Source organism: Natator depressus, chromosome 1 (assembly GCF_965152275.1).
Source record: "Natator depressus isolate rNatDep1 chromosome 1, rNatDep2.hap1, whole genome shotgun sequence".
NCBI classification, from domain to species: Eukaryota; Metazoa; Chordata; order Testudines; family Cheloniidae; genus Natator; species Natator depressus.
Window position 1 is genome coordinate 158,013,314 of NC_134234.1, and position 22,401 is coordinate 158,035,714.

General features: G+C 45.3%; 1 protein-coding gene across 5 annotated transcripts in view; it reads right to left on the reverse strand.

Annotated features, from left to right (window-relative positions):
• The window catches only part of B3GALT5 (beta-1,3-galactosyltransferase 5), a 106,928-nt gene that overhangs the window by 60,299 nt on the left and 24,228 nt on the right, over positions 1 to 22,401 (reverse strand). For 4 of the 5 annotated variants that reach the window (XM_074969827.1, XM_074969802.1, XM_074969820.1 and 1 more), the window contains one exon: positions 20,044 to 21,205. The exons of the other annotated variant lie outside the window; for it this stretch is intronic. In XM_074969827.1, the coding sequence (XP_074825928.1) occupies positions 20,261 to 21,205 (945 nt within the window). In that variant the 3' untranslated portion in view covers positions 20,044 to 20,260. Of the gene's footprint in view, positions 1 to 20,043; positions 21,206 to 22,401 lie in introns of those variants that run through there. 5 annotated transcript variants of the gene reach the window in all.

Genomic DNA, 22,401 nt, shown 5'->3' on the forward strand with positions numbered 1-22,401 from the left:
GGGAAAATTTCTTCCTGACCACTAATCTGGCGATCAGTTGGACCCTGAGCATGTGGGCAAGACCCACTAGCCAGACAGCTGGGAAAGAATTCTCTGTAATAACTCAGAGCCCTTCCCATCTAGTGTCCCATCACCAGCCATTGGGGATATTTGCTGCTAGCAGTTGCAGATCAGCTACATGGCATTGTAGGCAGTCTTATCATACCATCCCCTCCATAAATTTATCGAGCTCAGTCTTGAAGCCAGTTAGGTTTTTTGCCCCCACTGCTCCCCTTTCAGTTTGTTAAATCAAAACATTTCTGGTCAGTTTGACATTAATCTGTTTTCTGAGCTATCATGGTGCCTCATAGGAGTTGTCGTTTGGGTGCATCATGCTCCCATTCACTGCTATGGGCTGGGCTCACTGGCTTTTCCTACATTTCCTATGATCACCATGATGTCCTAGCTGGTTGTATCAATGCAGTGCATCACGGGAGTCACATAATCACAGTGCCGCACCGGAGACATAATCCAGGGGGAGATGCTGTCCATAAGAAAGAATGGATGTATGAGACACCTGAACTGCAGCTCCCATAAGGCAGGCCAGCAGCTCAGATAAATACAGATTAATGTCAAATTTACCTGAAATGACCCTGAAACATTTTGATTAGGGAATGTTAAAATATTGCATTTCAATATTTCCATCTCAAAGTTTTTTGGAACTTCCGTGAGAAAAAAAATCAATATTTCAATATTTGATGAAATATTTGTTTGAAATGTCATCATTTCACCTGGTACACAAATGCATATTTTTGACTCTCTCTCATTTTTTACTTTTCTTCACTTTTCCAAACATCTTTGTTGCTGTGCCTCTGACATCTTAGTAGAAAAGTTGTGGGTTTTTTTAAATGAGTCTTATCCTCTCAGCCAATAAGCCTAATGAACTCCATAAAAGTATCAAATGTGTACATTTATGAACAAGTATGTTTCTAACTGTCTGAAGCCAGAGGAGGAGTGCGGAAGTCCTAGAGACCAGCTACCATCCTGGATTGCATCAGTAGAGAAGGACACCTGGACAACAGCTTTAAAATATGTGTTTGGATCTCAAATTAGTTCTCAGGGAGGCTTTCTGAAGGAACATCTCTTTGTGAAATGGCCTGACGGACTTCAGTGGCTACTTTCAAACTTTTAAAAATTTATTTTCAATTTGACATCAATAGCTCTCTTGGTTTGTAACTTCAGCCACATCACCCCTCTCTTTGTATTCCGCCACTGCCTCTCCCATCTCTACTGCATTAAACATAACTGCTTGTCTTCAGTCTTTAACCCCTTCGTGGCCTGTCATTGCCTGTATCATATAGAGCTGCCAATGATGGTAGCCTTTATCACCCCTGGATACAATGTTCCCCTCAGACATCTTTATGCTTTCTCCTATGCCATCCCCTATGGGAGGAGTTTCCCATAAAAATTCACAAAACTATTCTATTATCCTACTTCAAATCCCTCCTTAAAACTCCCCTCTGTGACTGCTGCTTAGGACACTACCTGTGACCACTGCACACTTGCCCTGTGCTCCCTCATCTGTGTGTTGTACCAATTTGTGTGTCTATTATTAGACACTTAGACTGTGAGCTCTTTGGGACAGGGACCATCTTTTAATTACAGTTGTGTTCAGCACCTACTACAATGGGGCATCAATCCTAACAGCAGTCTTCTAGGCACTGCTGCAACACAAACAAATGAATATTAATAACAAATGTCACTCCCATTCATGCATCAAACAGTGTCATTGCATTGTGTCGGCAGCAAGCTATTATTGCAGTCAAAACTTATTTTCCATTCACATTACCACTTAATAACAATAGCACGAGAATGTGTCACTCCTCTATTCTCAGTGAGGCCCCAGTCCTGCAAAGACTTATGTACATGTCTAACTTTTTACACTGTTCGTAGTATCATTGAAAGAAATGGGACTATCCATAGAGCATAAAGTTACTCCCCTGTTTAAATCATTGCAGGAATGGGGCCCAAGCCTCCGGTCAGGTGAGTTTCCATTCCCACAAACACAAGCAGTTCTCAAGAGAGAAGGGAGGCATAGAGACAGGTTTGAGTGCCTGGGGATTTCCCTGGCATGCACTGCACACTGAAATGGAAGCTCTAGAGGCACTTTTAAACTTTAAAAGCACAGGATAGCAGGACTGAGCGGTGGTATTTCTGTGTCCCTCAGCCTCAGAAAAGAACAGGCCAGCTAGCCACCCATCTGCTGAGGATATTAGCTGAAAGAGACATCCCAGGCACCCCTTTGCAGGGGATGATAGGCTGCTGGCATCTCTCCTACTCCCCACACTGATAGCATCTCAGGTGAGAAGTGGGAAGATAAAGGTAAGGTTTAGGGGCTATGCTGGGACCTTCTCAAGCTCCCTCTAGAAGGGATGGTCCTTAACTTTCTCAAATGTCAGTAAGATTCTAGGCAAATTCCTTTTGAAGAATATTTTATTAACTTAATTGATTTATTTAGATGTTGGTTGGAAGGAAATTCCATTCCAAAGGGAGTCTGTCCAAAGCTCTCAGAGCCCTTGACAAACACTTAAAAACACAATGTAGCAGCTGCAAAGCATAAATTAGCCCAAACGGCAGTGCTGCTTCTTTCCACTCTACCATATCTCGAGTAATCACCAGGGTGTGATCAGTGCAGCTTCACACCCCTACCATACTGTCCCATGAGACAAATACCCTACCTCAGCCAATGCCAGCTCAAACAGATGAGCTTTGCAGCATGCCAGGGAAGGTAACAAATTTAGGCTATTTCAGACATTGGGATGAGGAACAGCATTCCAAAAAAGAAGTGCCGGTATGGAGAGACCTCTGCCAGCAGCCCTCTTCTTTTGTGACACACACATTATTTTTACAGTAGTAGATCATTCATCTCGATTTACCCACCCACTAAACCAGACAATGGATGCAATTTTCAAAAGTACCCAAGTCACTTAGGTTTCTAAGTCCCATTTCCAAAAGTAACTCAGGCACTTGAGGCCAGATTCTTAAAGGTGTTTAGATAGGTGCTAGAACTAGGGATGCTGCCACTCCCCCAGGCTTGAAGTGATTTCCATGATATACAGGGTTTACAGTTTGGTTCAATGGCTCTCAGCACCCCCACTGTCCAAATTGTTCCAGCATACCTGGATGTTTAGCTGCCTAAAGATGCAGATAGGCACCTGGTAGACCTTTCAAAATGGCTTTGTGTCCAACTCTCACTGAAACTACCGCAAGTTAGGTGTTCAGATTATGTGAAAATTCCATTGGTTACCTACTTGCACCTTTAGGTGCATAAGTATCTTTAAAAATCTGACCCACAGAAGCATAAATGCCATTGATTTGCAATGATACCTACACCCCCAAGGCCCAGATCCTCAGAAGGAATGTAAGCACCTCACTCCCATTCATTTCCATGGGAATTACATGCCGAAATACCTGTGAAGGGTGGGGCTCCAGTATCTAAGTCACTTTTGAAAATGGAACTTAGTCTCCTAACTCACTGTCTACACTTTGATCTGGAGGCGTAAATTTCAGTTTGAGGAGCCATACCCTTGCTAGCTCTGATGGAATGAGAGTGCAACAGAAGGGGCTAGCCGCCCCGAGTATGAGCCCTTTTAACATGCTCGATCAGAGTGAGTGCAGGTATGTCTCCTCGAGCTGGGAATTTCAGCTCCAGGGTAGACATACTTTTAGATGCTTTTGAAAATTGTACCCAGTTTCCCCATGAATGAGGAGAATTTGCATGAGTGACACAAAGCTGAAGGTAATTTTTTTTTTAATAAGGAAAGTGTATTTTTCCCCACTGAGCTTCCTCTCAGAAATGGCTGATCATTTTTAGTTTACGTATTACAAAAAAACCTCCTTCAGGTTGGAAGCAAAATTACTCCCTTCCCTCACCCTGCTGATCTTAGCTACTCTCCACAGAGCGACTAAGCAGGAGAGTAGCCTAACATGTCCAAACCCATAGTCCCTGTAGAGTACCGGTTCTCAGACTGTGGGTCGAGATCTCAAACTGTGGGTCGCAACGCCTTTTTAATGGGGTCCCCAGGGCTGGTGTTAGACTTGCTGGGGCTCGGCGTGGCAGGGAGCAGGTTACAGGCCTCCCAGCTGGGCTGAAGCCCTTGGGCTTTGGCCTCCCTGCCTACCGCTGTGGGTCGCAGGCTTTGGCTTTGGTCCCCTCTCCCCCCCGACTCAGGGTGGGGGGCTCAGGCGGGCTTTGGCTTCAGTCCCTTCTCCTGGGGTCATGTAGTAATTTTGTTGCCAGAAGGGGGTCGTGGTGCAATTAAGTTTGAACAGGGCTGGCCTTACCATGAGGCGAACTGAGGCAGCCACCTCAGGTGCCAGACTGGGGGCGAGGGGGGTGCCACTAGGACCCAGAGTGTGGAAAATTGTGTCTGCTGCTGGGGCATATGTATTCTCTCTGGTCTAGATGCACAGAGATGGTGGGGTGTTGTGCTGGAGGAAGGAGGGCACAAGAGACATAACAGGCAGGCAGGAGAAAAGGTGAGAGGGAATAACAGAAAGCAGCAGGAGCTGCAGGGAGAGAGAGGAGGAGGAGCCTCTTACGTACCTCTCTAGCACCCCCAGGAGCCTGGACTGATTAACACCAGCTTCTCAGGGAGCTTCCTGTTTCCTGCGGCTTCCCAGAACCCACTTGAGGAGAACAGGCAGTCAACTGAAGTAGTAGGCCCTTAAGATGCTGATATCTTCCCTCACTCAGTCCCTGCTACCAGCCTGCTTATTTGTCCCCTTCATCTGAGTGTTGAGAGCCACTATAGCTGGCACAGAACAACAGTCATGAGTGAAAGAAGAAAACGCCCCTTTGGGGCAGCATTCAGAAAAAGAAAGAAAGCAAAGGAAGGAGCTCTCCTGAGATACATAGACACAAATGTTCACGGTGAGCCTTCTGGCCCCAGTGAGGATGTGAGTGGTGAGGAGATGCCTGATCTTCCAGTTAGTCAGAGTGCAGGTGACTTGGCAGCTACTGTAGCATCCATATCTCCATCTCAAATGGATGTAACGGTGCACAATCCTGAAGAAAAGTGTAGATCAGAGAAGAGTGTCGTAGAGACGCAAGAAACAGCTACTGCTGAGTTTAGTTCCTTAAGTCTAGATGATCCAGGACTGTGTACCCACTTGAGCAGTAGCCTGAGGGACCTCCTTGTACTGCATGGGCCACAGCAAGTGAAAAACTTCACGTTCCCCAAAGACAACGAAAATAGAAGTTTCCATCCAACACATTACTGGTGTGAAATCCCCAATGGTGACAAAGTGGAGAGACCATGGCTTATGTACTCAAAAACCCAGAGTGCTGCACATTGTTTTTGTTGCAAACTCTTCCAGTCTAATGTTCCAGCCACATTGGGTTCTACAGGAATAAAGGACTGGAAAAATCTGGCTGGAAATCTGGCATGCCATGAGAAGGCAGCAAATCACCAGAGAGCATTCCATAGGTGGAAAGAGTTTGAGATGAGACTAAGGTTAAAGGCTACCATAGATGATCAGCATCAAGAGAAGACTGCATCGGAGTCTCTTTACCGGCAAACTGTTCTGAAAAGGCTCATTGTGAGAATGATTGCTACCCAAAACCTAGCACTGCGTGGCACTTCAGATCAGCTGTATGTGCCAAACTATGGAAACTTCCTTAAAATTGTGGAGCTGGTGGCTGAGTTTGATGCTGTACTCCAGGAGCAACTAAAAAGAGTCACCACCCAAGAAATGTACACACACCACTACCTTGGAAAAACAATTCAAAATGAGATCATAAAGTTACTAGCAACAAAATCAAACAGAAGATTGTGGCAGATCTGAAGGCAGCAAGATATTACTCAGTTATTCTGGACTGCACACCTGACATCAGCCATATGGAACAAATGACTTTAATGGTGCGTTTTGTAACAACAACAGAACCTAGTAAAAATGTCCCTGCAATGGTGACTGTCAGAGAGCATTTTCTAGAATTTATTAACATTGATGATACTACAGGAGCTGGTATGACAAATGTGCTTCTTAAAAAGCTGGAAGATACAGGCATTGCGATAGCGGACATGAGAGGTCAGGGCTACGATAATGGTGCCAACATGAGAGGAAAGAACAAAGGAGTGCAGACACGGGTCCGAGAGTTAAACCCTCGAGCTTTTTTTGTCCCATGCAGTTCTCATTCATTGAACATGGTGGTCAGTGATGCAGCATCAGCTTCTAGTGAGGCTGCTGAATTTTTTAATGTAATTCAAAGCATCTATGTATTTTTCTCTGCATCAACTCATTGATGGCAAATTTTGAAGCAACAACTGTGAACATCCTCTCTGACACTGAAACCACTGAGTGCCACACGATGGGAAAGTCGAGTGGAGGCGATAAAGCCTATCAAACACCAAATTGGGAAGATAGATGATGCCTTAGTTGCCATTATGGAGGATAATGCTATGACAGGAGCTGTAGGAGGGAGAACAGTGGCAGAGGGAAATGGAATCACCAGAAACATACATAACTTCACATTTCTGTGCGGCTTAGTGTTGTGGCATGATACACTGTTTGAAATAAATGTTGTAAGCAAGAGACTCCAAGGTGTTGACCTTGATATATCTGGAGCAATGGAACAACTGGACAAAGCAAAGTCAGACCTACAGTCTTACCGGTCAGATGAGGGATTTCAAAACGTTCTGAAAAGTGCACAGAAGTTGGCAGAGGAACTTTACACTGAAGCTATTTTCCCACCCATTCAAGAATACAAGAGTCACCGAAGAAGAAGACATTTTGATTACGAGGCACGGGATAATCCCATAAAAGACCCCAAACAACAGTTCACAGTTGAATTCTTTAACCAGGTGCTAGATTGTGCAATACAGTCAGCTGAACATTTCATGCAGCTCAAGGAACACAGCAGTATATTTGGGATGTTGTATGATATTCCCAAACTCCTCCCTATACCTGAAAAAGACCTACACCAGCAATGCAGGGCACTAGAGACAGTGTTGACACATGATGACACGCGCAATATTGATGCGAGTGATTTAAGTGATGAACTGAAAGCCCTTTCAAGATACATTTCAGCAGGATCAACTCCAAAGGCTGTTCAGGAATATATGTGCACAAGTAAGATGACCACCCTCTTTCCAAATACTTTTGTTGCTCTGTGGATACTTCTAACACTTCCTGTAACAGTTGCAAGTGGAGAATGCAGCTTTTCCAAGCTGAAGTTAATAAAAACACATCTACGCTCCACAAGGACACAGGAGAGGCTGTTCGGCCTTGCAGCCATCTCAATAGAGCATGAGCTGGCCCAGACTATGGACCTTCAGCAGGAAGCAGTTCAAATCTTTGCAAACAAGAAGGCACGGAAAGCACCACTTTGATTATTCAAACAGATAAAAATGCCAGTGTTTACTATAAAAAGAAAAGGAGTACTTGTGACACCTTAGAGACTAACAAATTTATTTGAGCATAAGTTTTCGTGAGCTACAGCTCACTTCGTCTGCAACTCTGAAACCCGTCATTATGCAAGGCACAGTGTTTACTATGCAGACAAGAAAAGTTATATTTGCTGTTCAGGTGTTTGAAAGTTAAGTGTTACTTAAAATTTCTGAACAAGGCATTTAAAGTTATTAGTTCTCCTTTATTGGGGTAGGTAGCAGAGCAGTACCGTGAGAGGAGTAGAACAGGAAGAAGGCAGAATTGAGACCGTCAAAGTTTTGGCCCAAGCAAGAGGGCATAGGGGTGTCATTTGAGCTCCCCACCTCAGGTGCCAAAATGTTGTGGGCCAGCCCTGACTTTGAGAACCTCTGCTGTAGACCCATAAGGGCCTAAGTGGCCTTTCTAATGCTCCTGTGCGGGCATCTAGTCTGAGTCACAAATTAGGAAAGAGAAACATTTGTTTAAATTTTATCCCTAAAAAGAACCCCTAATTTACAAGTATCAGTATTGTAATAATTAAGGTCCTAACACTGCAAACACTTAATGCCAAATATAGTAATGCATTTGCTACCATAATTAGTCCCACTTTTTTTGCAATAGGCTTAGTGTTAAGGATTTGCTAGATCAGGCCCTGAATGTCAAATTTTGTATACCTCTTCCAGGCCTGTACTGTTTAAAAATCTTAAAATTGTATTCTGCTATTGGTATGCAAGTGCATTAATGCTAACAGGAGTTACTAATGTTGATAGCAGCATAGTCTCATAATTGCTTTTCCTGTGGCTGCTGTTTGAAGTGTAGTCCTGCTCTTCTTATCCACTAGAGCAGGGGTGGGCAAACTATGGCCTGCGGGCCAAATCCGGCCCGTGGGACCGTCCTGCCCAGCCCCTGATCTCCTGGATGGGGAGGCTAGCCCCTGGCCCCTCCCCCGCTGTCCCACCTCCCCCACAGTCACGCTGCTGCACGGGCAGCACAGCTTGTGCCCGCGCGCCTCCCAGGCTTTCCAATAAGCCTGTCCTGCCGCTCTGAGCAGCATGGTAAGGGGGGAGTTGGATAAGGGGCAGGAGGTCCTGGGGGCAGTCAGGGGACAGGGGCAGTTGGATGGGGTGGAGGTTGGGTGGGGGGGACGGTCAGGAGACAGGGAGCGGGGGGGGTTGGATACAGGGTGGGGTGGGATGGGGGGGTTCTGGGGGGGCAGTTACGGACAGAGGTTCTGGGGGGCAGTCAGGGGACAGGGAGCAAGGGGGGGTTGGATAGGCATGGGAGTCCCGGGTGCCCTGTGAGGGGGCAGGGGTGTGGATAGGGGTCGGGGCAGTCAGGAGGCAGGGAGCAGGGGGTGTTGGATATGGTGTGGGGTTCTGGGGGGGCAGTTAGGGGTGTGGTGTCCCCGGAGGGGGCAGTCAGGGGACAAGGAGCAGGGGGGGTTGGATGGCTCGGAGGTTCTGAGCGGGGCAGTCACCACCCTCCCACGTCCCAACCCACTGTCCCATCCTGGAGCCCCATCCTGCACCCTGAACCCCTCATTTCTGGCCCCTCCCTGGAGCCCACACCCCCAGCTGGAGCCCTTCCGCCCTCCTGCACCCCAACCCCCTGAGCCAGCCTGGTGAAAATGAGCAAGTGAGTGAGGGTGGAGAGAGCGAGCAACAGAGGGAGGGATGGATGGGGGGGGGGCCCTTCGGAGAAGGGGTGGGGCATGGGTGGGGCCTTGGCTGAGGGGCAGGGCAGGGGCAAGGCAAGGGTGTTTGGTTTTATGCGAGTAGAAAGTTAGCAACCCTAGGCTCCAGCCACATGGCCCTGGCCTCCAGTTGTAGGGCTTCGGCCTCCAGCCCCGGTTCCAGCTGCGTGGAAGCAGGCGCTGGCTCCTGGCTCCAGTCCCGGGCCTGGTCGCGCAGTGGCAGATGCTGGCCAAAGGCGCCGACCCCCAGCCCCAGCCACACAGCAGCGGGCTCCAACCACGGGGCTTTGGGCACCAACTCCTGTGTCTGGCCGCAGGGCAGCAGGTGCTGAAACCCAGCTCTGGCCATGGAGCTTCAGTTGGCCTCTGGCCCCCCAGATCTGTCCGTGCGGTGACAGATGCTATCCTCGGGCTCCAGTTACACGGCTCTAGCCCCTGGTGGTGACCCCTGCCCCAGCTACACGGCAGCAGATGCCGACCCACAGCTCTGTTCCCGGGCTCCGGACACGTGATGGTGGGAGCTGGCCCCAGGTGCCAACCCCTGGCCTGGGCCACGCAGCAGTGAGCGCTGGCTCCAGCCACACAATGGCAGGTGCTGGCTTCTGGCTCCAGACATGCAGCCCTGGGCTCCAGCACCCAGCTCCGGGCTCTGGCTGTGCAGCAGCAGGTACTGGCCCCGGACGCTGACTCACAGCTCAGGCTGCACAGCAGCAGGCTCCAATCCCTGGCTCTGGCCATGTAGTTCCTGTTCCCAGCGCTGGGTTCTGGCTGCGGGCACTGAGCCCTGGCCCTGGCCACATGGCAGCAGGCACCAGTTTACCCACAAAAGTGCTAGTGTAGACATAAGTTTGCAAGCCTGATGGAGATGGAAAATCATTTTGTAAGTAATTGGCTTGTCCTCCTCCAAATTCTCCTCTCAAACCCTCCATTTTTCTTGTGTTTGTAGGATTTTTTCCTCCTTTTTCTAATGTTCCTTTGAACCCTTTTGAAATCACTTTTACAAGCCATGTAATTTTTTCTGTAGGTACCTACACATGCAAGTGGGTGGGGAGCCTCCATTTAGTTCACCACAGGACTCAGTTTAATGAATGTGAAACCTTTTAAAATGCACATTCTAATGCACATTCTCTTTCTGAGAAGAGTTAAATAAAAGCTTTTTTGCCACAGGTGTAATTTTTTTCTAAGCTCCTGGTTTTTATTCCCCAAGAGAGATGGGTAAATTGTCATGATAGAAACTGAAAAGCATGTAGACTCCCTCGTTTGTAAAACACTTCTAATGAGAGAGGGAACATAGCAGGGGAAGTAGGCACTTACTACTCTTTAATATTGTACATTAGTTTAATTAGCTCAGGGAGAGAAGAACCAGTCTGAGAAGTCATGCACTGAAATGTCAGGGACACTACACTTCTCCATCAAATTAAGAAAACGTTATTAGCAAATGCATAGTTGAAATTGCATTGAGATTTGCCATAGAAGCAGGATTAAAATCCATCAGTTTCCTTAGTGGAATTTGGTTTGGAAATGTCAACTGCACACTTAAGTGATGGGAGCATTAGAAATGTCTCCAGTGGATAGCTCCACATTTGGAAACGTGCTTGTCTCCAATAGGAAACAGGAGAAAGTAGCGAGCACATTAAAGAGGATGAGCTAAAAGAGATGCAGACCTACCAGTTTTATAGGCTCTGTACCATGATGTCTATGTAGCCCTGCCTGCTGATATGCTGATAGCTGATCATGTTGGATCATATTAAAGAAGTTCTGTATTAAAATCACAAATGAGTTTGATTCCCCATAGTTTAAATTCCAGGGTATTACTAATTAAGAGGTCTCTTGGTTTTTGGTACTGTTTCTCTCCCTCTATGTGTGAAACTTGCAAGCTGCTAATTGCGTTAGTATGTTCTAAGACAGAGTCTGTTCTCAAAGCAATTCACAGAGAGAGAGAGACTCAAAGCAATACTCTAACAACAGAAACAGCACCCAGAGACTCCCCGCCCTTTTGTTGTATTAACAATTGTGATTAAAATAGAGATAGAGGATGTATGTGGATGGATGCTTGGTGTGGATAATAACTGAATGATCAGGGAGGTGCCAGCCTAAGAATCCAGTGTCCATCGGCTGAAGAAGGCGTCAAGTGGAAATAACCAGAGGACCCCCGGAGGGCAGGCTGGAATCCACCCAACATCCTCAAGAATGGGAGAACCAAAGAACAAGATAACATCTAGCGGCACGGAGCGGTCAGGAATGTGCTATCTGCTGATTGATTCAGCAACAGCATGATGAAGCAATTCCCATAGACTGGCATAGGAAGAAATTCCTATAAAAATAGACTCTAAAAAGTGAGAACTTTGGGGTCTGATTCTGCAAACCAACTTCCAGGAGCATCAGATGAGCATCTGACAAGGCCCTGCTCCCTCCTCATGTCCAGGCCACCTGGCCAGTGGCTTGGCATGAGCAACTCTAAGGCTGGTAACTATGATAACAACCTTGCAGAACCTGTGTGTGTGTGTGTGTGAATAAATATGAGATTGAATGGAATGTTATAGCTGTAAGTAACTGCTTACTATGATTCTTTCTGTATTCACAATAAATGTGGTATTTTGCCTTTTTCCCTTTAATAAGATCCTGCTGGTTTTTAATTTATTGGTATAACAATCAGGGCTCGGCAGACACTGAGCCATGACTGTTCCTCTTCCCCTTCTTTCCTTCTCCTGCTCCATTACTCCTACCTCTATCCCTAACTAAAAGTAGTAACACATGTAACAAAGCTACACCCATTCTTCAGCATTCATTTGCTTGTATTTGAATACCCTTATCTCCTACCTGTTGTCTGTTTGCATCTTTTAGCTCTGTAAGTACTCCAGAGTAGAGACTGTCTCTTTTCTGTTTGTACACCACTCAGCACAATGAAGTGTCAGTCCCAAGTAGGCCTTCGGGTGCTATTGTCTCATAAGTACTGGCTAGAAAATTTCAAAATGTCCTACTTTCTGTTGCACAAGAAAGGGCAAAATATTTGGCTACATATTCTACATGGACCCCAGATTTTAAAATAGCTGGTTTCCTGAGTGAGGCAACAGGTATTTGCTGTCGAGAAAACAATCATTTTTTTCATGTCACATTCCAGTCAAGAACCTGCATATATGCAAATGGGCTGGAGAAGCATTTCTGGGACAGGGTTAAGTTCACAAATACCAGTATGTGGATAGATAATAACTGTATTCCATGGTTAACAGGAGCAAGGGTGGTCTTGTGGTAAAGGAACTGCCCAGGATATTGAGACAGCTGATTTCTGTTGCCAACTGTGCCTGTGTGACTTTGGGCAAGTCACATGAAACCGTATTTTCAGAGTGCTCGCAAATTTTGCATACCTTAATTTTGGGTGCCTGTAAGGCGTTCACGGCGGTCCCTCCATCCATCTGGGAGGGAGGCCATGCCCCTCACTACAAGTCCTCTGGAAGAGCACAATTCAGGGGGGAATTAGTACCAGGTTCTCTGCCACTCAGCAGGGTAATCCAGTACTGGGTCTAGGGACCCCGGTCCTCCAACTGGACAGGGCACCAAACAGTTAGGGGGCTCCAGTCTACAATCAAAGTAGAGCAGGAGTGTCCACAAGCCCCAGGCCTCTGGCAGGGAGAGGCACCAAGCAGTTAGGCAGCCTTGGCCACTGGTATTCAGGACAGAGCAAATAAGGAATCTATTAGCCCAGGCCCTACAGGATGGGCAGCAAAGTTAGGAAGCTCGAGCCTGGACTCAGGACAGTGCAGCAACCAGTCTATTCGCCCAGGCCCTCAAACAGCGCAGGGCAGCAAAGTCAGGACACTCGGGCTTGTACTCAGGACCGAGCAATAATGAGTCTCTAAGCCCAGGCCTTCAAACAGGGTGAGGCAGCAAGCAGTTGGGGGTCCTGGCTCTGGCGGACCGCCGACAAATGCAGGCTTCTTGGCCTCTGGTGGGGAAGCTGCCTCCCTAGGGGTGGGGTGTCAGGGGTAGGAGGATGCAGGCCCACCCGACTCCACTGCATCCCAGCCCAGAGCCCTAGCCGTGCAGAGTGGTCTGCCACTGGGTCAGTGGGGAAATCCGGCCACAACATGCTGGCCAGCTGTCAGTCAGCAACACAGCCAAACTACATTTGGCTCCCCAGGCTACTTCCTACACTCCCCTTCGAGGGGTGTCCCTGGGTCGTTGTCCCTCTTGCTGTGGTAAACGGCGAACGGCAGCCCCAGCAACTCCTCAGGGTCTCCGGCGACTGGCAGCTCTGGCAGTCCCTCCAGTTCTCGGGCGCTGCAGTGGTTGCTGTTGGGTCTGAGCTCCAGCAGCAGGTGAGAGACGCCCTTCTCCAGCGGCTCCTCTCTAACTGAGCTGGAGGGCTGGCCTTTTATACGTCTGGTTCCTGTTCCGCCCCTCTGCTTCCAGCCGGGCGGGCCTGGGTGTCCTGGGTCTGCCCACTGGAGTAGGGCTCGTGGCTGTCCCTCCGTCCATCTCCAAGGGAAGCTAAGCCCCCTCGCTACAGTGCCCAAACTGACACACATGGGGCTAGATTTCCAAGGGGGACTTAAGCACCCTACTGCCACTTAAAGTGTCCAAGTCCAACATTTAGCGCCGCTGGCATTCACAAACTACCTGTCCAGCTGTCGCCATAGGCCTCTAGAGCACTTGGGCACCTAAGTTTCCACTGGTAAAGTTCCCCAGGTACCTAATTATCTGCATCCAGGCATGCACATAGCCACCTAAATCCTGACATCACTAAGCAGCATGGCACCTACTTCACACTTGAGCCCCAGCGAGATTCATAAACTAGTCATGCCCGTGCCTATCTCACCTGTGAGACCAATGCAGCAGGCATGCCCAGAGACTGCCGAGCAGCACTCCTGCCAGATTGGGTCCTGCATAAAACACAGCTGAGGAGGAGGTAATGGTGTTGTCCCTCTGCCCAATAGCCAGTGGTTGGAGCACTCATGCAGGAGACCAGGGCTCAGACCCCCACTCTGCCTGATTCAGAGCAAGGACTGGAATACAGGTCTCCCACCTGAATACCTTAATCCATGAGCTATAGGATAGGCTAGAGTGAGCTGCTCTCAGTCACTTCTGTTGAAGCTGTTCCACTTTATATAAAATACTTAAATAGTCTTTGGAGAAGGAACTGGAAGCCAGGTTTTCCAGAAGAGTGTGCTAACTAATAGGCTACAGAATCACTCATTCTGTCTCTCTCTCTCTCTCTGGCCCAATGGCTATTTAAGTATTTTATACAAAATAACCTGGCTTAAGCACCTAATTCCCTTTGAGTAGTGGGGGTTTAGGCCATACCCTTCTCCACAACATTTCCTTCTGGCTGGTTTAGGCAGCTACACACTCAGCTGGCTGGCTTCTGTGAATCACTTGATTAGCTTTATAACTACCCATGCATTATACGGAGAACCTGGGTACTTAACTCCAGGTTGTGAATTCCACTAAGTGGCATCCATGCCTGAAAGTTAGGCGTTGCACTGCGTGTGTCCTCCTTGTGAATCTAGCCCCTGGTGCCTTATTTTTGAAGGACCCAAAGTTCCTGTTGAAGTCAACTAGAGCTATGAAGTCTCAGCACATCTGAAAGTCAGGCACTAGTGATCTAGATCTACAAAGGTGTTTAGGCTCCATGGAAGTTAGATCCTAAATACCTTTGAGGATCTGGGGCTACATGTGTCAGATTGGGAACCCAAAAACTTCAGAACACAAAATTAGCCCAAATCTTAATTCTTGGTTCAAGTCTTTTTCCCAGTTTTCTCTTGATTGTTATCACAAAGTCATAAATTTATGAAAACTGCAATGGGCCTCCATTTAGGGGCCGAGTACAGCTCTATTCTGGAATCATTATTGATTCCTACTTTTACACAGGAAGTCATGGAATTAAACCTCATTTTAACAAAAAGCCTTCCAGATCTTAGTGTTTTTATCTGGCCTAAATAAATCTGCATGTCTGGAAGTAGTTGTCTGCTACCTTACTCCCAAGACAACTTTTTAACTGCATTCCACGTCTTCCCTTTGGTCAGTCTTCCGATAGAATTAATTTTGCCAGCTAAATCTCATTACAATTTTTAAAGTGTCATAATTCAGGGGTTATGGACAAGATTAGTTCAGCAGTGAGTCATCCAACTGTAAATAAAGAATAATATCTATCACAGAGTCAAAGAGGAAGCAATTTTGTTGGGTGCAGAAGGCATGTAAATTGAAGAAAGAAAATTTTAGTGCACTTCCTACGCACTGATTTCCCTGAGCAATGTACTCTTTAGCGTTAAATTTTAAAAGTTAAATTAGATTAAAAAAAAATTCTCAGCACTGTCAAGTTTCCCAGTTGCTAGTCTGGATATCAGCCAGTCTCTTCTAGGGAGATTTTGTAACTATCAGTGTACTGCAGTCTGCTATGACAATGTAAACATCATGAACCATAACTTGTTTTTCCGGAGAGCAGATGTTACAACCACAGGAAAGCTGGCGTGATAAGATATGAAGTCATACTCTCTCTAAATGGTCAGTTCTTTTGCAAGGTTGCCAGTTATGAAAGATATAAGTACCTGTACCTTTTGAAAACTGAAGACTCTTATTGGAATTAATTGTGAATGACCCACAGTGCACTGATTGGAGAGCATGTCATCATATGATCAGACAGTGGTACGTTTGTTTATTTCAATATTCAGCAGTTTGCTTTTTGTACAAAGTAAGAATCCCAGGAAGCTGAGAGAATTGCTTTTAAAAATTGAAAATCCACTGGCATCACTCCTGATCTAGTGAGCATTTTTAAAACATTGGTGAAAGTGTCTTTAACTTCTTGACAAACGTTACAGAAGGAGATCCTTCTCAGTTACACCTGTTCTTGGGAAAAATTCATCTGTCGCTGATGAGGTGTAGGCATATTGGGGGTGTGAGGAAGGGCCTGGCCAAGGCTTTCCTCTCCCTTAGCTGTCCTGAGCCCTTGCAAAGACCAATAAGGATCACTGCAGCAAGAATACACCAATTTAGGGCAGCAATAAACTGTGCCAGGAGCATCACTGGCCCCGACAGTCTCTGACTGGATGAGGCACAAACTCCTTCCCCTCTCCCTACATCAGGGTAGGGATGTACGTGACCTAGGGTTGCAGAATCTTGCCCTAAAAGTAATTGGCTCTGAATCCAAATACACATAAGGGGATCTGATGTGGAAGAAGATGCTATGTCACATAATGACTTTGCAGAGCAGAGCTGCACAGAAAGGGCCAAAGTACAATTATGCTGCTTCTCCTCTTCTTAACACAGGAGAAAGCTGCATTACTCATGAGCCAGATGAATGCCTCCTACTAGTGCATGAAGGCTCAATTCATTCTTTTCATTTTTTTATTCTCTTGCTGAAACTTTACTAACAAACCACATGTAAAAGCTGCAGGTCCCTTACAAGTGAGAGTCAAACATTTACTTACACGGCTTTTCCAGTGATGGCAATTAAATTAAACATGAAGAGAACACTGCTGCTTGGAAGTTTTACAACCCGAAGGTGTAAATCACACCACATAACTAATTTATGACATTCCATGCCTTACAGCCGCTCGCTGGTGTTTTGTAAAGATTAGAAAGGATCTGGTTTCTATGTGCTTTTTGGGACAACAGAGTAGGAAGCTGATGTGTGTAGTCTTGGGTTGTGATCCCTGACCAAAGTCACAAATTAAACAGGATCAGGGTAGGTCAGGATGCAGATGCAACAAAGGACGTAGATGACTGATTCACTTGGGTGACACTCTGAGTCAGCATCAAAAGGAGCCTGCTGAAATATTCCTATGAAGGAGGGCGGGGCGGGGGGAGGGTTGGTTGTTGTTATTTGACAAAACTTGCCTGGTTTTGAGTTTGTGAAACAACGTAACAGCAGGATTTTATGAAAACCTGAACTTGTCCAATTAAATTCTTCAGTGAAAAATTGTGGGAGGTTGTTTGCTTTGTAATGAGGAACCCTGAAACTGTTGTTTTAAACATTACTCTTTTGAATCTCAGTCTGGCTTGGTTGGTTTTGAGTAGTTACACAATGCACATGATATTGGTTCTGGCTCTTTAAGCAGAAGGATTATCTATTGGCTAGGCCGCTAGCCTGGGGTTCAGGAAATCTAGATTTAATACTCTGCTCTGCCACAGACTTCCCGTGTGGCCTTGGGCAAGCCCCATCTCTATGTGCCCCAGTTCCCCCTCTGTGAAATGGGTATAGCAGTACTTCCTCACAGTGGTCTTGACAGGATAGATACATTCCAAAAGATAATGAGATACACAGGGGCCATCTAAGTACCTCAGAGTTTTGAGTCTGCTCAGCAGTGTGGAAGACTTATTTAGGCTCTATTTCTCAGAGGGCAGCATTAACCTAATAAACAGGAATAACGACTATCCTGAGAAGGTGTCTCTCACATCCCAGGTGAGTGCCCTAATCACTAGGCCAGAGGGTTTTCAGCTGTGAAGGTTTGTGTGTGCATCTCTCTCTCTCTCAGGAGAAGGGGGCTGACCTGGGTTATGCTCCCAACTCCAGGACAGGTTTCACAGCTATGAATGCCAAATGACGATAGGTGCCTAACTGCCTTAGAAGGGTTCCTACTGGCTAGCTTAGGCAGCTCCCACTGAGGTTGGTGACTTCTGTGAATCCCTTTCTTAGGTGCCTGACTCTCTCCATGCATTGTATAGGGAGCCTGGGTGCCTAACTCAGGGCTGAAGATTCCTCTAGGTGGCAGGGTGTTGCAGCTCCTAAATCCTTTTGTGGATTTAGCCCCTGGCCTCTCTGCCTCAGTCTTCCATCAGAAAAATTGGAATAGCAACACCTCACCAAGGTGTTGTGAGGATAAATATATTAACAATCAGGATTTGCTCAAACACTGTGTTGATATGTATTTATAGGGCGCCTAAGATGGAGATGGAACATCCTCTTCTGTCCCTTGAAGTTCCAAGGCATCTGATTCTAAGATTCCAGTCTTGGCCTAGCTCTAGTCCTAGCAGCCTTTCCTTGTACATTTAACAATACTTTTATTGATAAGACATAGAAGTCATTTATAAAAATAGTTTACCTTCACATTTCCATGACCCTTTCTGCAAACAGTGTAATTTCTTACCCAAATGTTTTGTACCACAAAGAAGCATATTGTAGTGGCAGTATCATATACTATCTACTCTGGAAATAAAGTTCTCCTGTTCTTGACCAAGGGAATTATATGCTTGCATTGGAAAAGAAACCTCTTATTAGAGCAGTGGTTCTTAACCAGCGGTCCGGGACCCTCGGGTGCCATGAGCAGGTTTCAGGGGGTCCATCAAGCAGGGCCAGTGTTAGACTCACTGGGCCCCAGGGCAGAAAGCAGAAACCCGACCGCATGGGGCTGAAGCCCAGGGCCCTGAGCAATTTAGCTTCACGGGGGCCCCTGTAGCATGGGGCCCCAGGCAATTGCCCTACTTCCTACCCCCTAACTTTTAAATGTAGAGAACCAGTCTTGGCTTTTATATGTAGAGAATCAGTCATTGTGGCACAGGTGGGCCATGGAGTTTTTATAGCATGTTGGGGGGGCTCAGAAAGAAAATGTTTGAGAACCCCTCTATTAGAGGACCTCTCCCCCAAGGTATTTTAGAGACGGAAAGATATGACTCTTTGTTTTTTTTAAAAATAACCCTTTTAGAAAAATGAATTTCAAAGCATTAGTTGCACTCTCAAGTAGAAGACAACCAGACAGACAAAAAGCTTTAATAGCAATCTTTTATTAAAATAGTATCAGACAGCAAGTTTTGTTAATTTGATATTTATATGTTCTATGCAAATAATGTAAAGAGTGTCATACTTTTTATATCAGCCTTAAAAAAGTCGCATGTGCAAATTCAAGGGGAGAATAGACTCATATTTAAAACAATCACATTTTGTTACATCAAATACACTATATACAAATAGCCCTTTTGTTCATTCAGCTTTTACGTATATGGCCTGAGTATAATCATAACAATTGAGGCTGGGTTTTCAAAAGAAACTAATGGAGTCAGGTGCCCAAATCCCATTAACATGATGGCGGCACCTCGTTCTCTTCAGCCCCTTTGACAATCCCAGCGGAAAGGGAAATGTGATGTTTGAGTTTAGAATTTTGCAGTATTTACTAACTGCTCTGCATTCAAAAATACACCTTGTACTGAAGGGGGAATATAGCATGTTGAAATACATTATTTATTTACCAACTCCAATATTCTGTCAGCACTACTGATTTTTTCTTTCCATTGGGCTCTCGATTAAGCCTTGTATGCATAATTTTAAATGTGAAATGTATAATAGAAAACTAATGCAGTGATCTTAAAGGCTCAGAAGTTAACCTATGGTACTTAAGACCCTGCTCCTCCAACAGGCTCTGAATAGGTAGATCTGTACACCTGTGCAAAGCCTCATCAACTTCAGCAGGGTAAAGGGTTTCATGCAGATGCATGTCTCTGCTCACCCAGAGCTCATTACAAGAGTGTGACCTAACCTTGTTATAATGTGTCAGGGAATGGACTTTGGACTGTAAACTTTTAATGTTAGGGAAACAGAAAAAAGGATAGAGAGAACCAAATGATATGTAAGAATTCCCAGCCTCCTGCTGACATTACTGTACGTGTTGGGACGGAGACAAAACGGTTTTGTTGTCTTTCGCTCTGCAAGGAAGTCCAGTGTTTGCAAATAAATAACAGCAAATTTGCAGAGGGGCAAGAGATTAAAATATTTATCTGTGTCTTTTTGACTGTACAGGTCCCCAGCCTGACTTCAGTGGCCGAGTTTTGCCTGACTAAAGGCTAGGTTTACCACCTTTGAAATGCAAAAAAACCCCGGCACCACTCCCACCCCTACAAGACCCCTGCAAATCCTGCCCCCAATAGCCACTTACAGTATCTAGAGAGATAACACATATAGATAAGATTGATAACAATCATTTTCTTACTTAAACACTGCAGCAACTTTAGCTGGACACAGAAAATTTTAACATTAGATATCCCAGTGTAATGTGGTGATAATAATGCAAATCTTTAGACCCATGTAAAAAAAAAGGCAGATTAAATTATTTTTCTGGCAACTGGCAAATCCATAAAAAAATGGCCCGGCCACTCAACTACTGGCCAGGTGGTAACCCTACTAAAGGCTGGTCCTGGAGCTTTTTGGTGTCACTTTTTGTTAGCTCAGCTATTTCAGTCATCTGGGCATTTTTCATCCATTGAGCTCTCCAGTGCATTCCAGTAGATCAGCAGTTCATGAGGTTTCACATAATGGCACGTCACAATTTTCTTGAAGCGACAAAGAGAGAACTCAACCCTGTCTGAGAAGAATGTCTGTTCTGAATGAAGTTCCTCCAGGTTGATTTTTAGTTTAGCAAGACACAGTCCTATGAAAACATCCTCCAGTTTAATAAAAGGGACACTTTCTGAAATTTTGTAAATCTGACTAGCAACATCGGTGGAGAAAACATAACCAGTCCCTGAACAAAATGGAGGATATGTGCGTCCTGGATATTCATCTTTACTCACATACCATTTACTATATATCTTTCTTATTGGCAAGTCATTCATCTTTAAAAAGCCTGTGAAGAATCTAGAGTTTCTGTTTTTTCTTAAAAGAAGTTCGGTCAGGTAAAAGATATTGACAAACATATCTGTGTCAGTTTTCATCACAAACCTGGATTGATGACAAAATTTGTGAACCCATTCAATTCCCATCATTGTCTTTAAAGTCAAATTGTAATACGCATCTATAAAATCCTTCTGGATAATGTCTCTGTATTTCTGACTTTCAGCAATAATACCAGTTTGATCATTTTGGTTCATGGTGGTTCCCAGAAGAAAATATGTCACGATGAGGTTGCCAGCAACTAGTCTGTGTTTCCCCCATGTTTCACGGATAGCCATCCTAGCTTTATTCTGGCCATGTGACGATGTCACAAGGAGTACCAGGAACGGAGGAGTCCTACTGCAGTCTATATCTGGCAACTGCAAAAAGTTTCCGCTCTCTGTTATAAAAGTCAGTGACGTGGCCTCTTCCTTCTTTTGACAGAATATACCAATTTCAATCAAATACAAACAAGCAGAGGCCAATACTACAATTAAAAACAAAATAATTTTGAACCTCTTCGAAGCCATCTGAAAGAAACAAAAACAAATGGTACTTTGGAAAATAATCTTGCTCCTTTGTATACCAAACTCTGTGCTATTGCTTGGGGATTTAAGGGTGTTCTCCCTTCTGTGGGACTCAGCAGAGTGTAGCCTTTCCCCCAACAAGATCAACATACGAACACCCACTGATGTCAAGGGCATTCATGCAGATACGCCAGACCCATCACAGACTCTTTGCCTCCAACATGACATAGGAATATGACTATCAGAACTACACTGCCAGGAACTCTCCCACCAGCTAGTGCTCCAAGAATGCATCCCTAAAGAGAGAACTCTACAACATTGATTGTAAGAAGCAGGCAGGAGTTTACCACAGACCTGTTGGGAGAGGATAGTAGTAATAGCTTTATACCTTATTTCTCCATTCATTTTTTGACAGGTGACCATGCCCTGAGTTCGCAAGCATGGGCCACTTAGAAGGCTAAACTAGACCACTAGTCTCTCCTTATCTCCACCCCACCATTCATAATTGGAGCTGCGTATCGATTCAGAAGTTGCTCCTATGCTTTCCTCCCTTTCTGGGGTCCTCTAGGGAACAGTGTTGAGGTCTTGGTGGCCATTTTGAAAAGAAACAGTAGATATGTTGAATTGTGTTTTTCTCTTTTGTACAGTTCTGTGTTGGTTCAAATGATTAAAACACAAAAAAGGAGGGCTTTGCATTTTACTCCTCTTTTTGGAGGAAAGATGTAATTAAAAAAAAGTTGAACAAAATAATTCATGCTTGTAACCACAGAATATTCTTTGATTATCTCTTAATCCCTCTTATCCACTCAGTACAAATCTTAGATGGAACAAGCCAGAAAAGCCACAAAGTCTTAGTGATGGGAAAATAAAACACTTCTATGTTCATAGTTTAACTCCGAGAGACAATTATAATTGAATTATCTACATACGTACAACGTGTGTGTCGCCAGTATCCTTTGAAAATTGCAGTCACAAAATAAAATTTTAGAACAGCTGCGAGTTTTAGAACAAAGGGAAAAGAGGGCAGAGAGAAGAGTATATAGAGTTATTTCTTCTTATGACCTTAGATAGTGCCATTCTCTAGCAGTTATTCTCAGCTCTGGATCCCTGCAGAGCCACCAAAAGGTTCTTTCCTAGAATGTGGGGAAGAGAAAAAAAATGGTACTACAGAGACTACTCTCTCTCTTTTTCCCCATGTA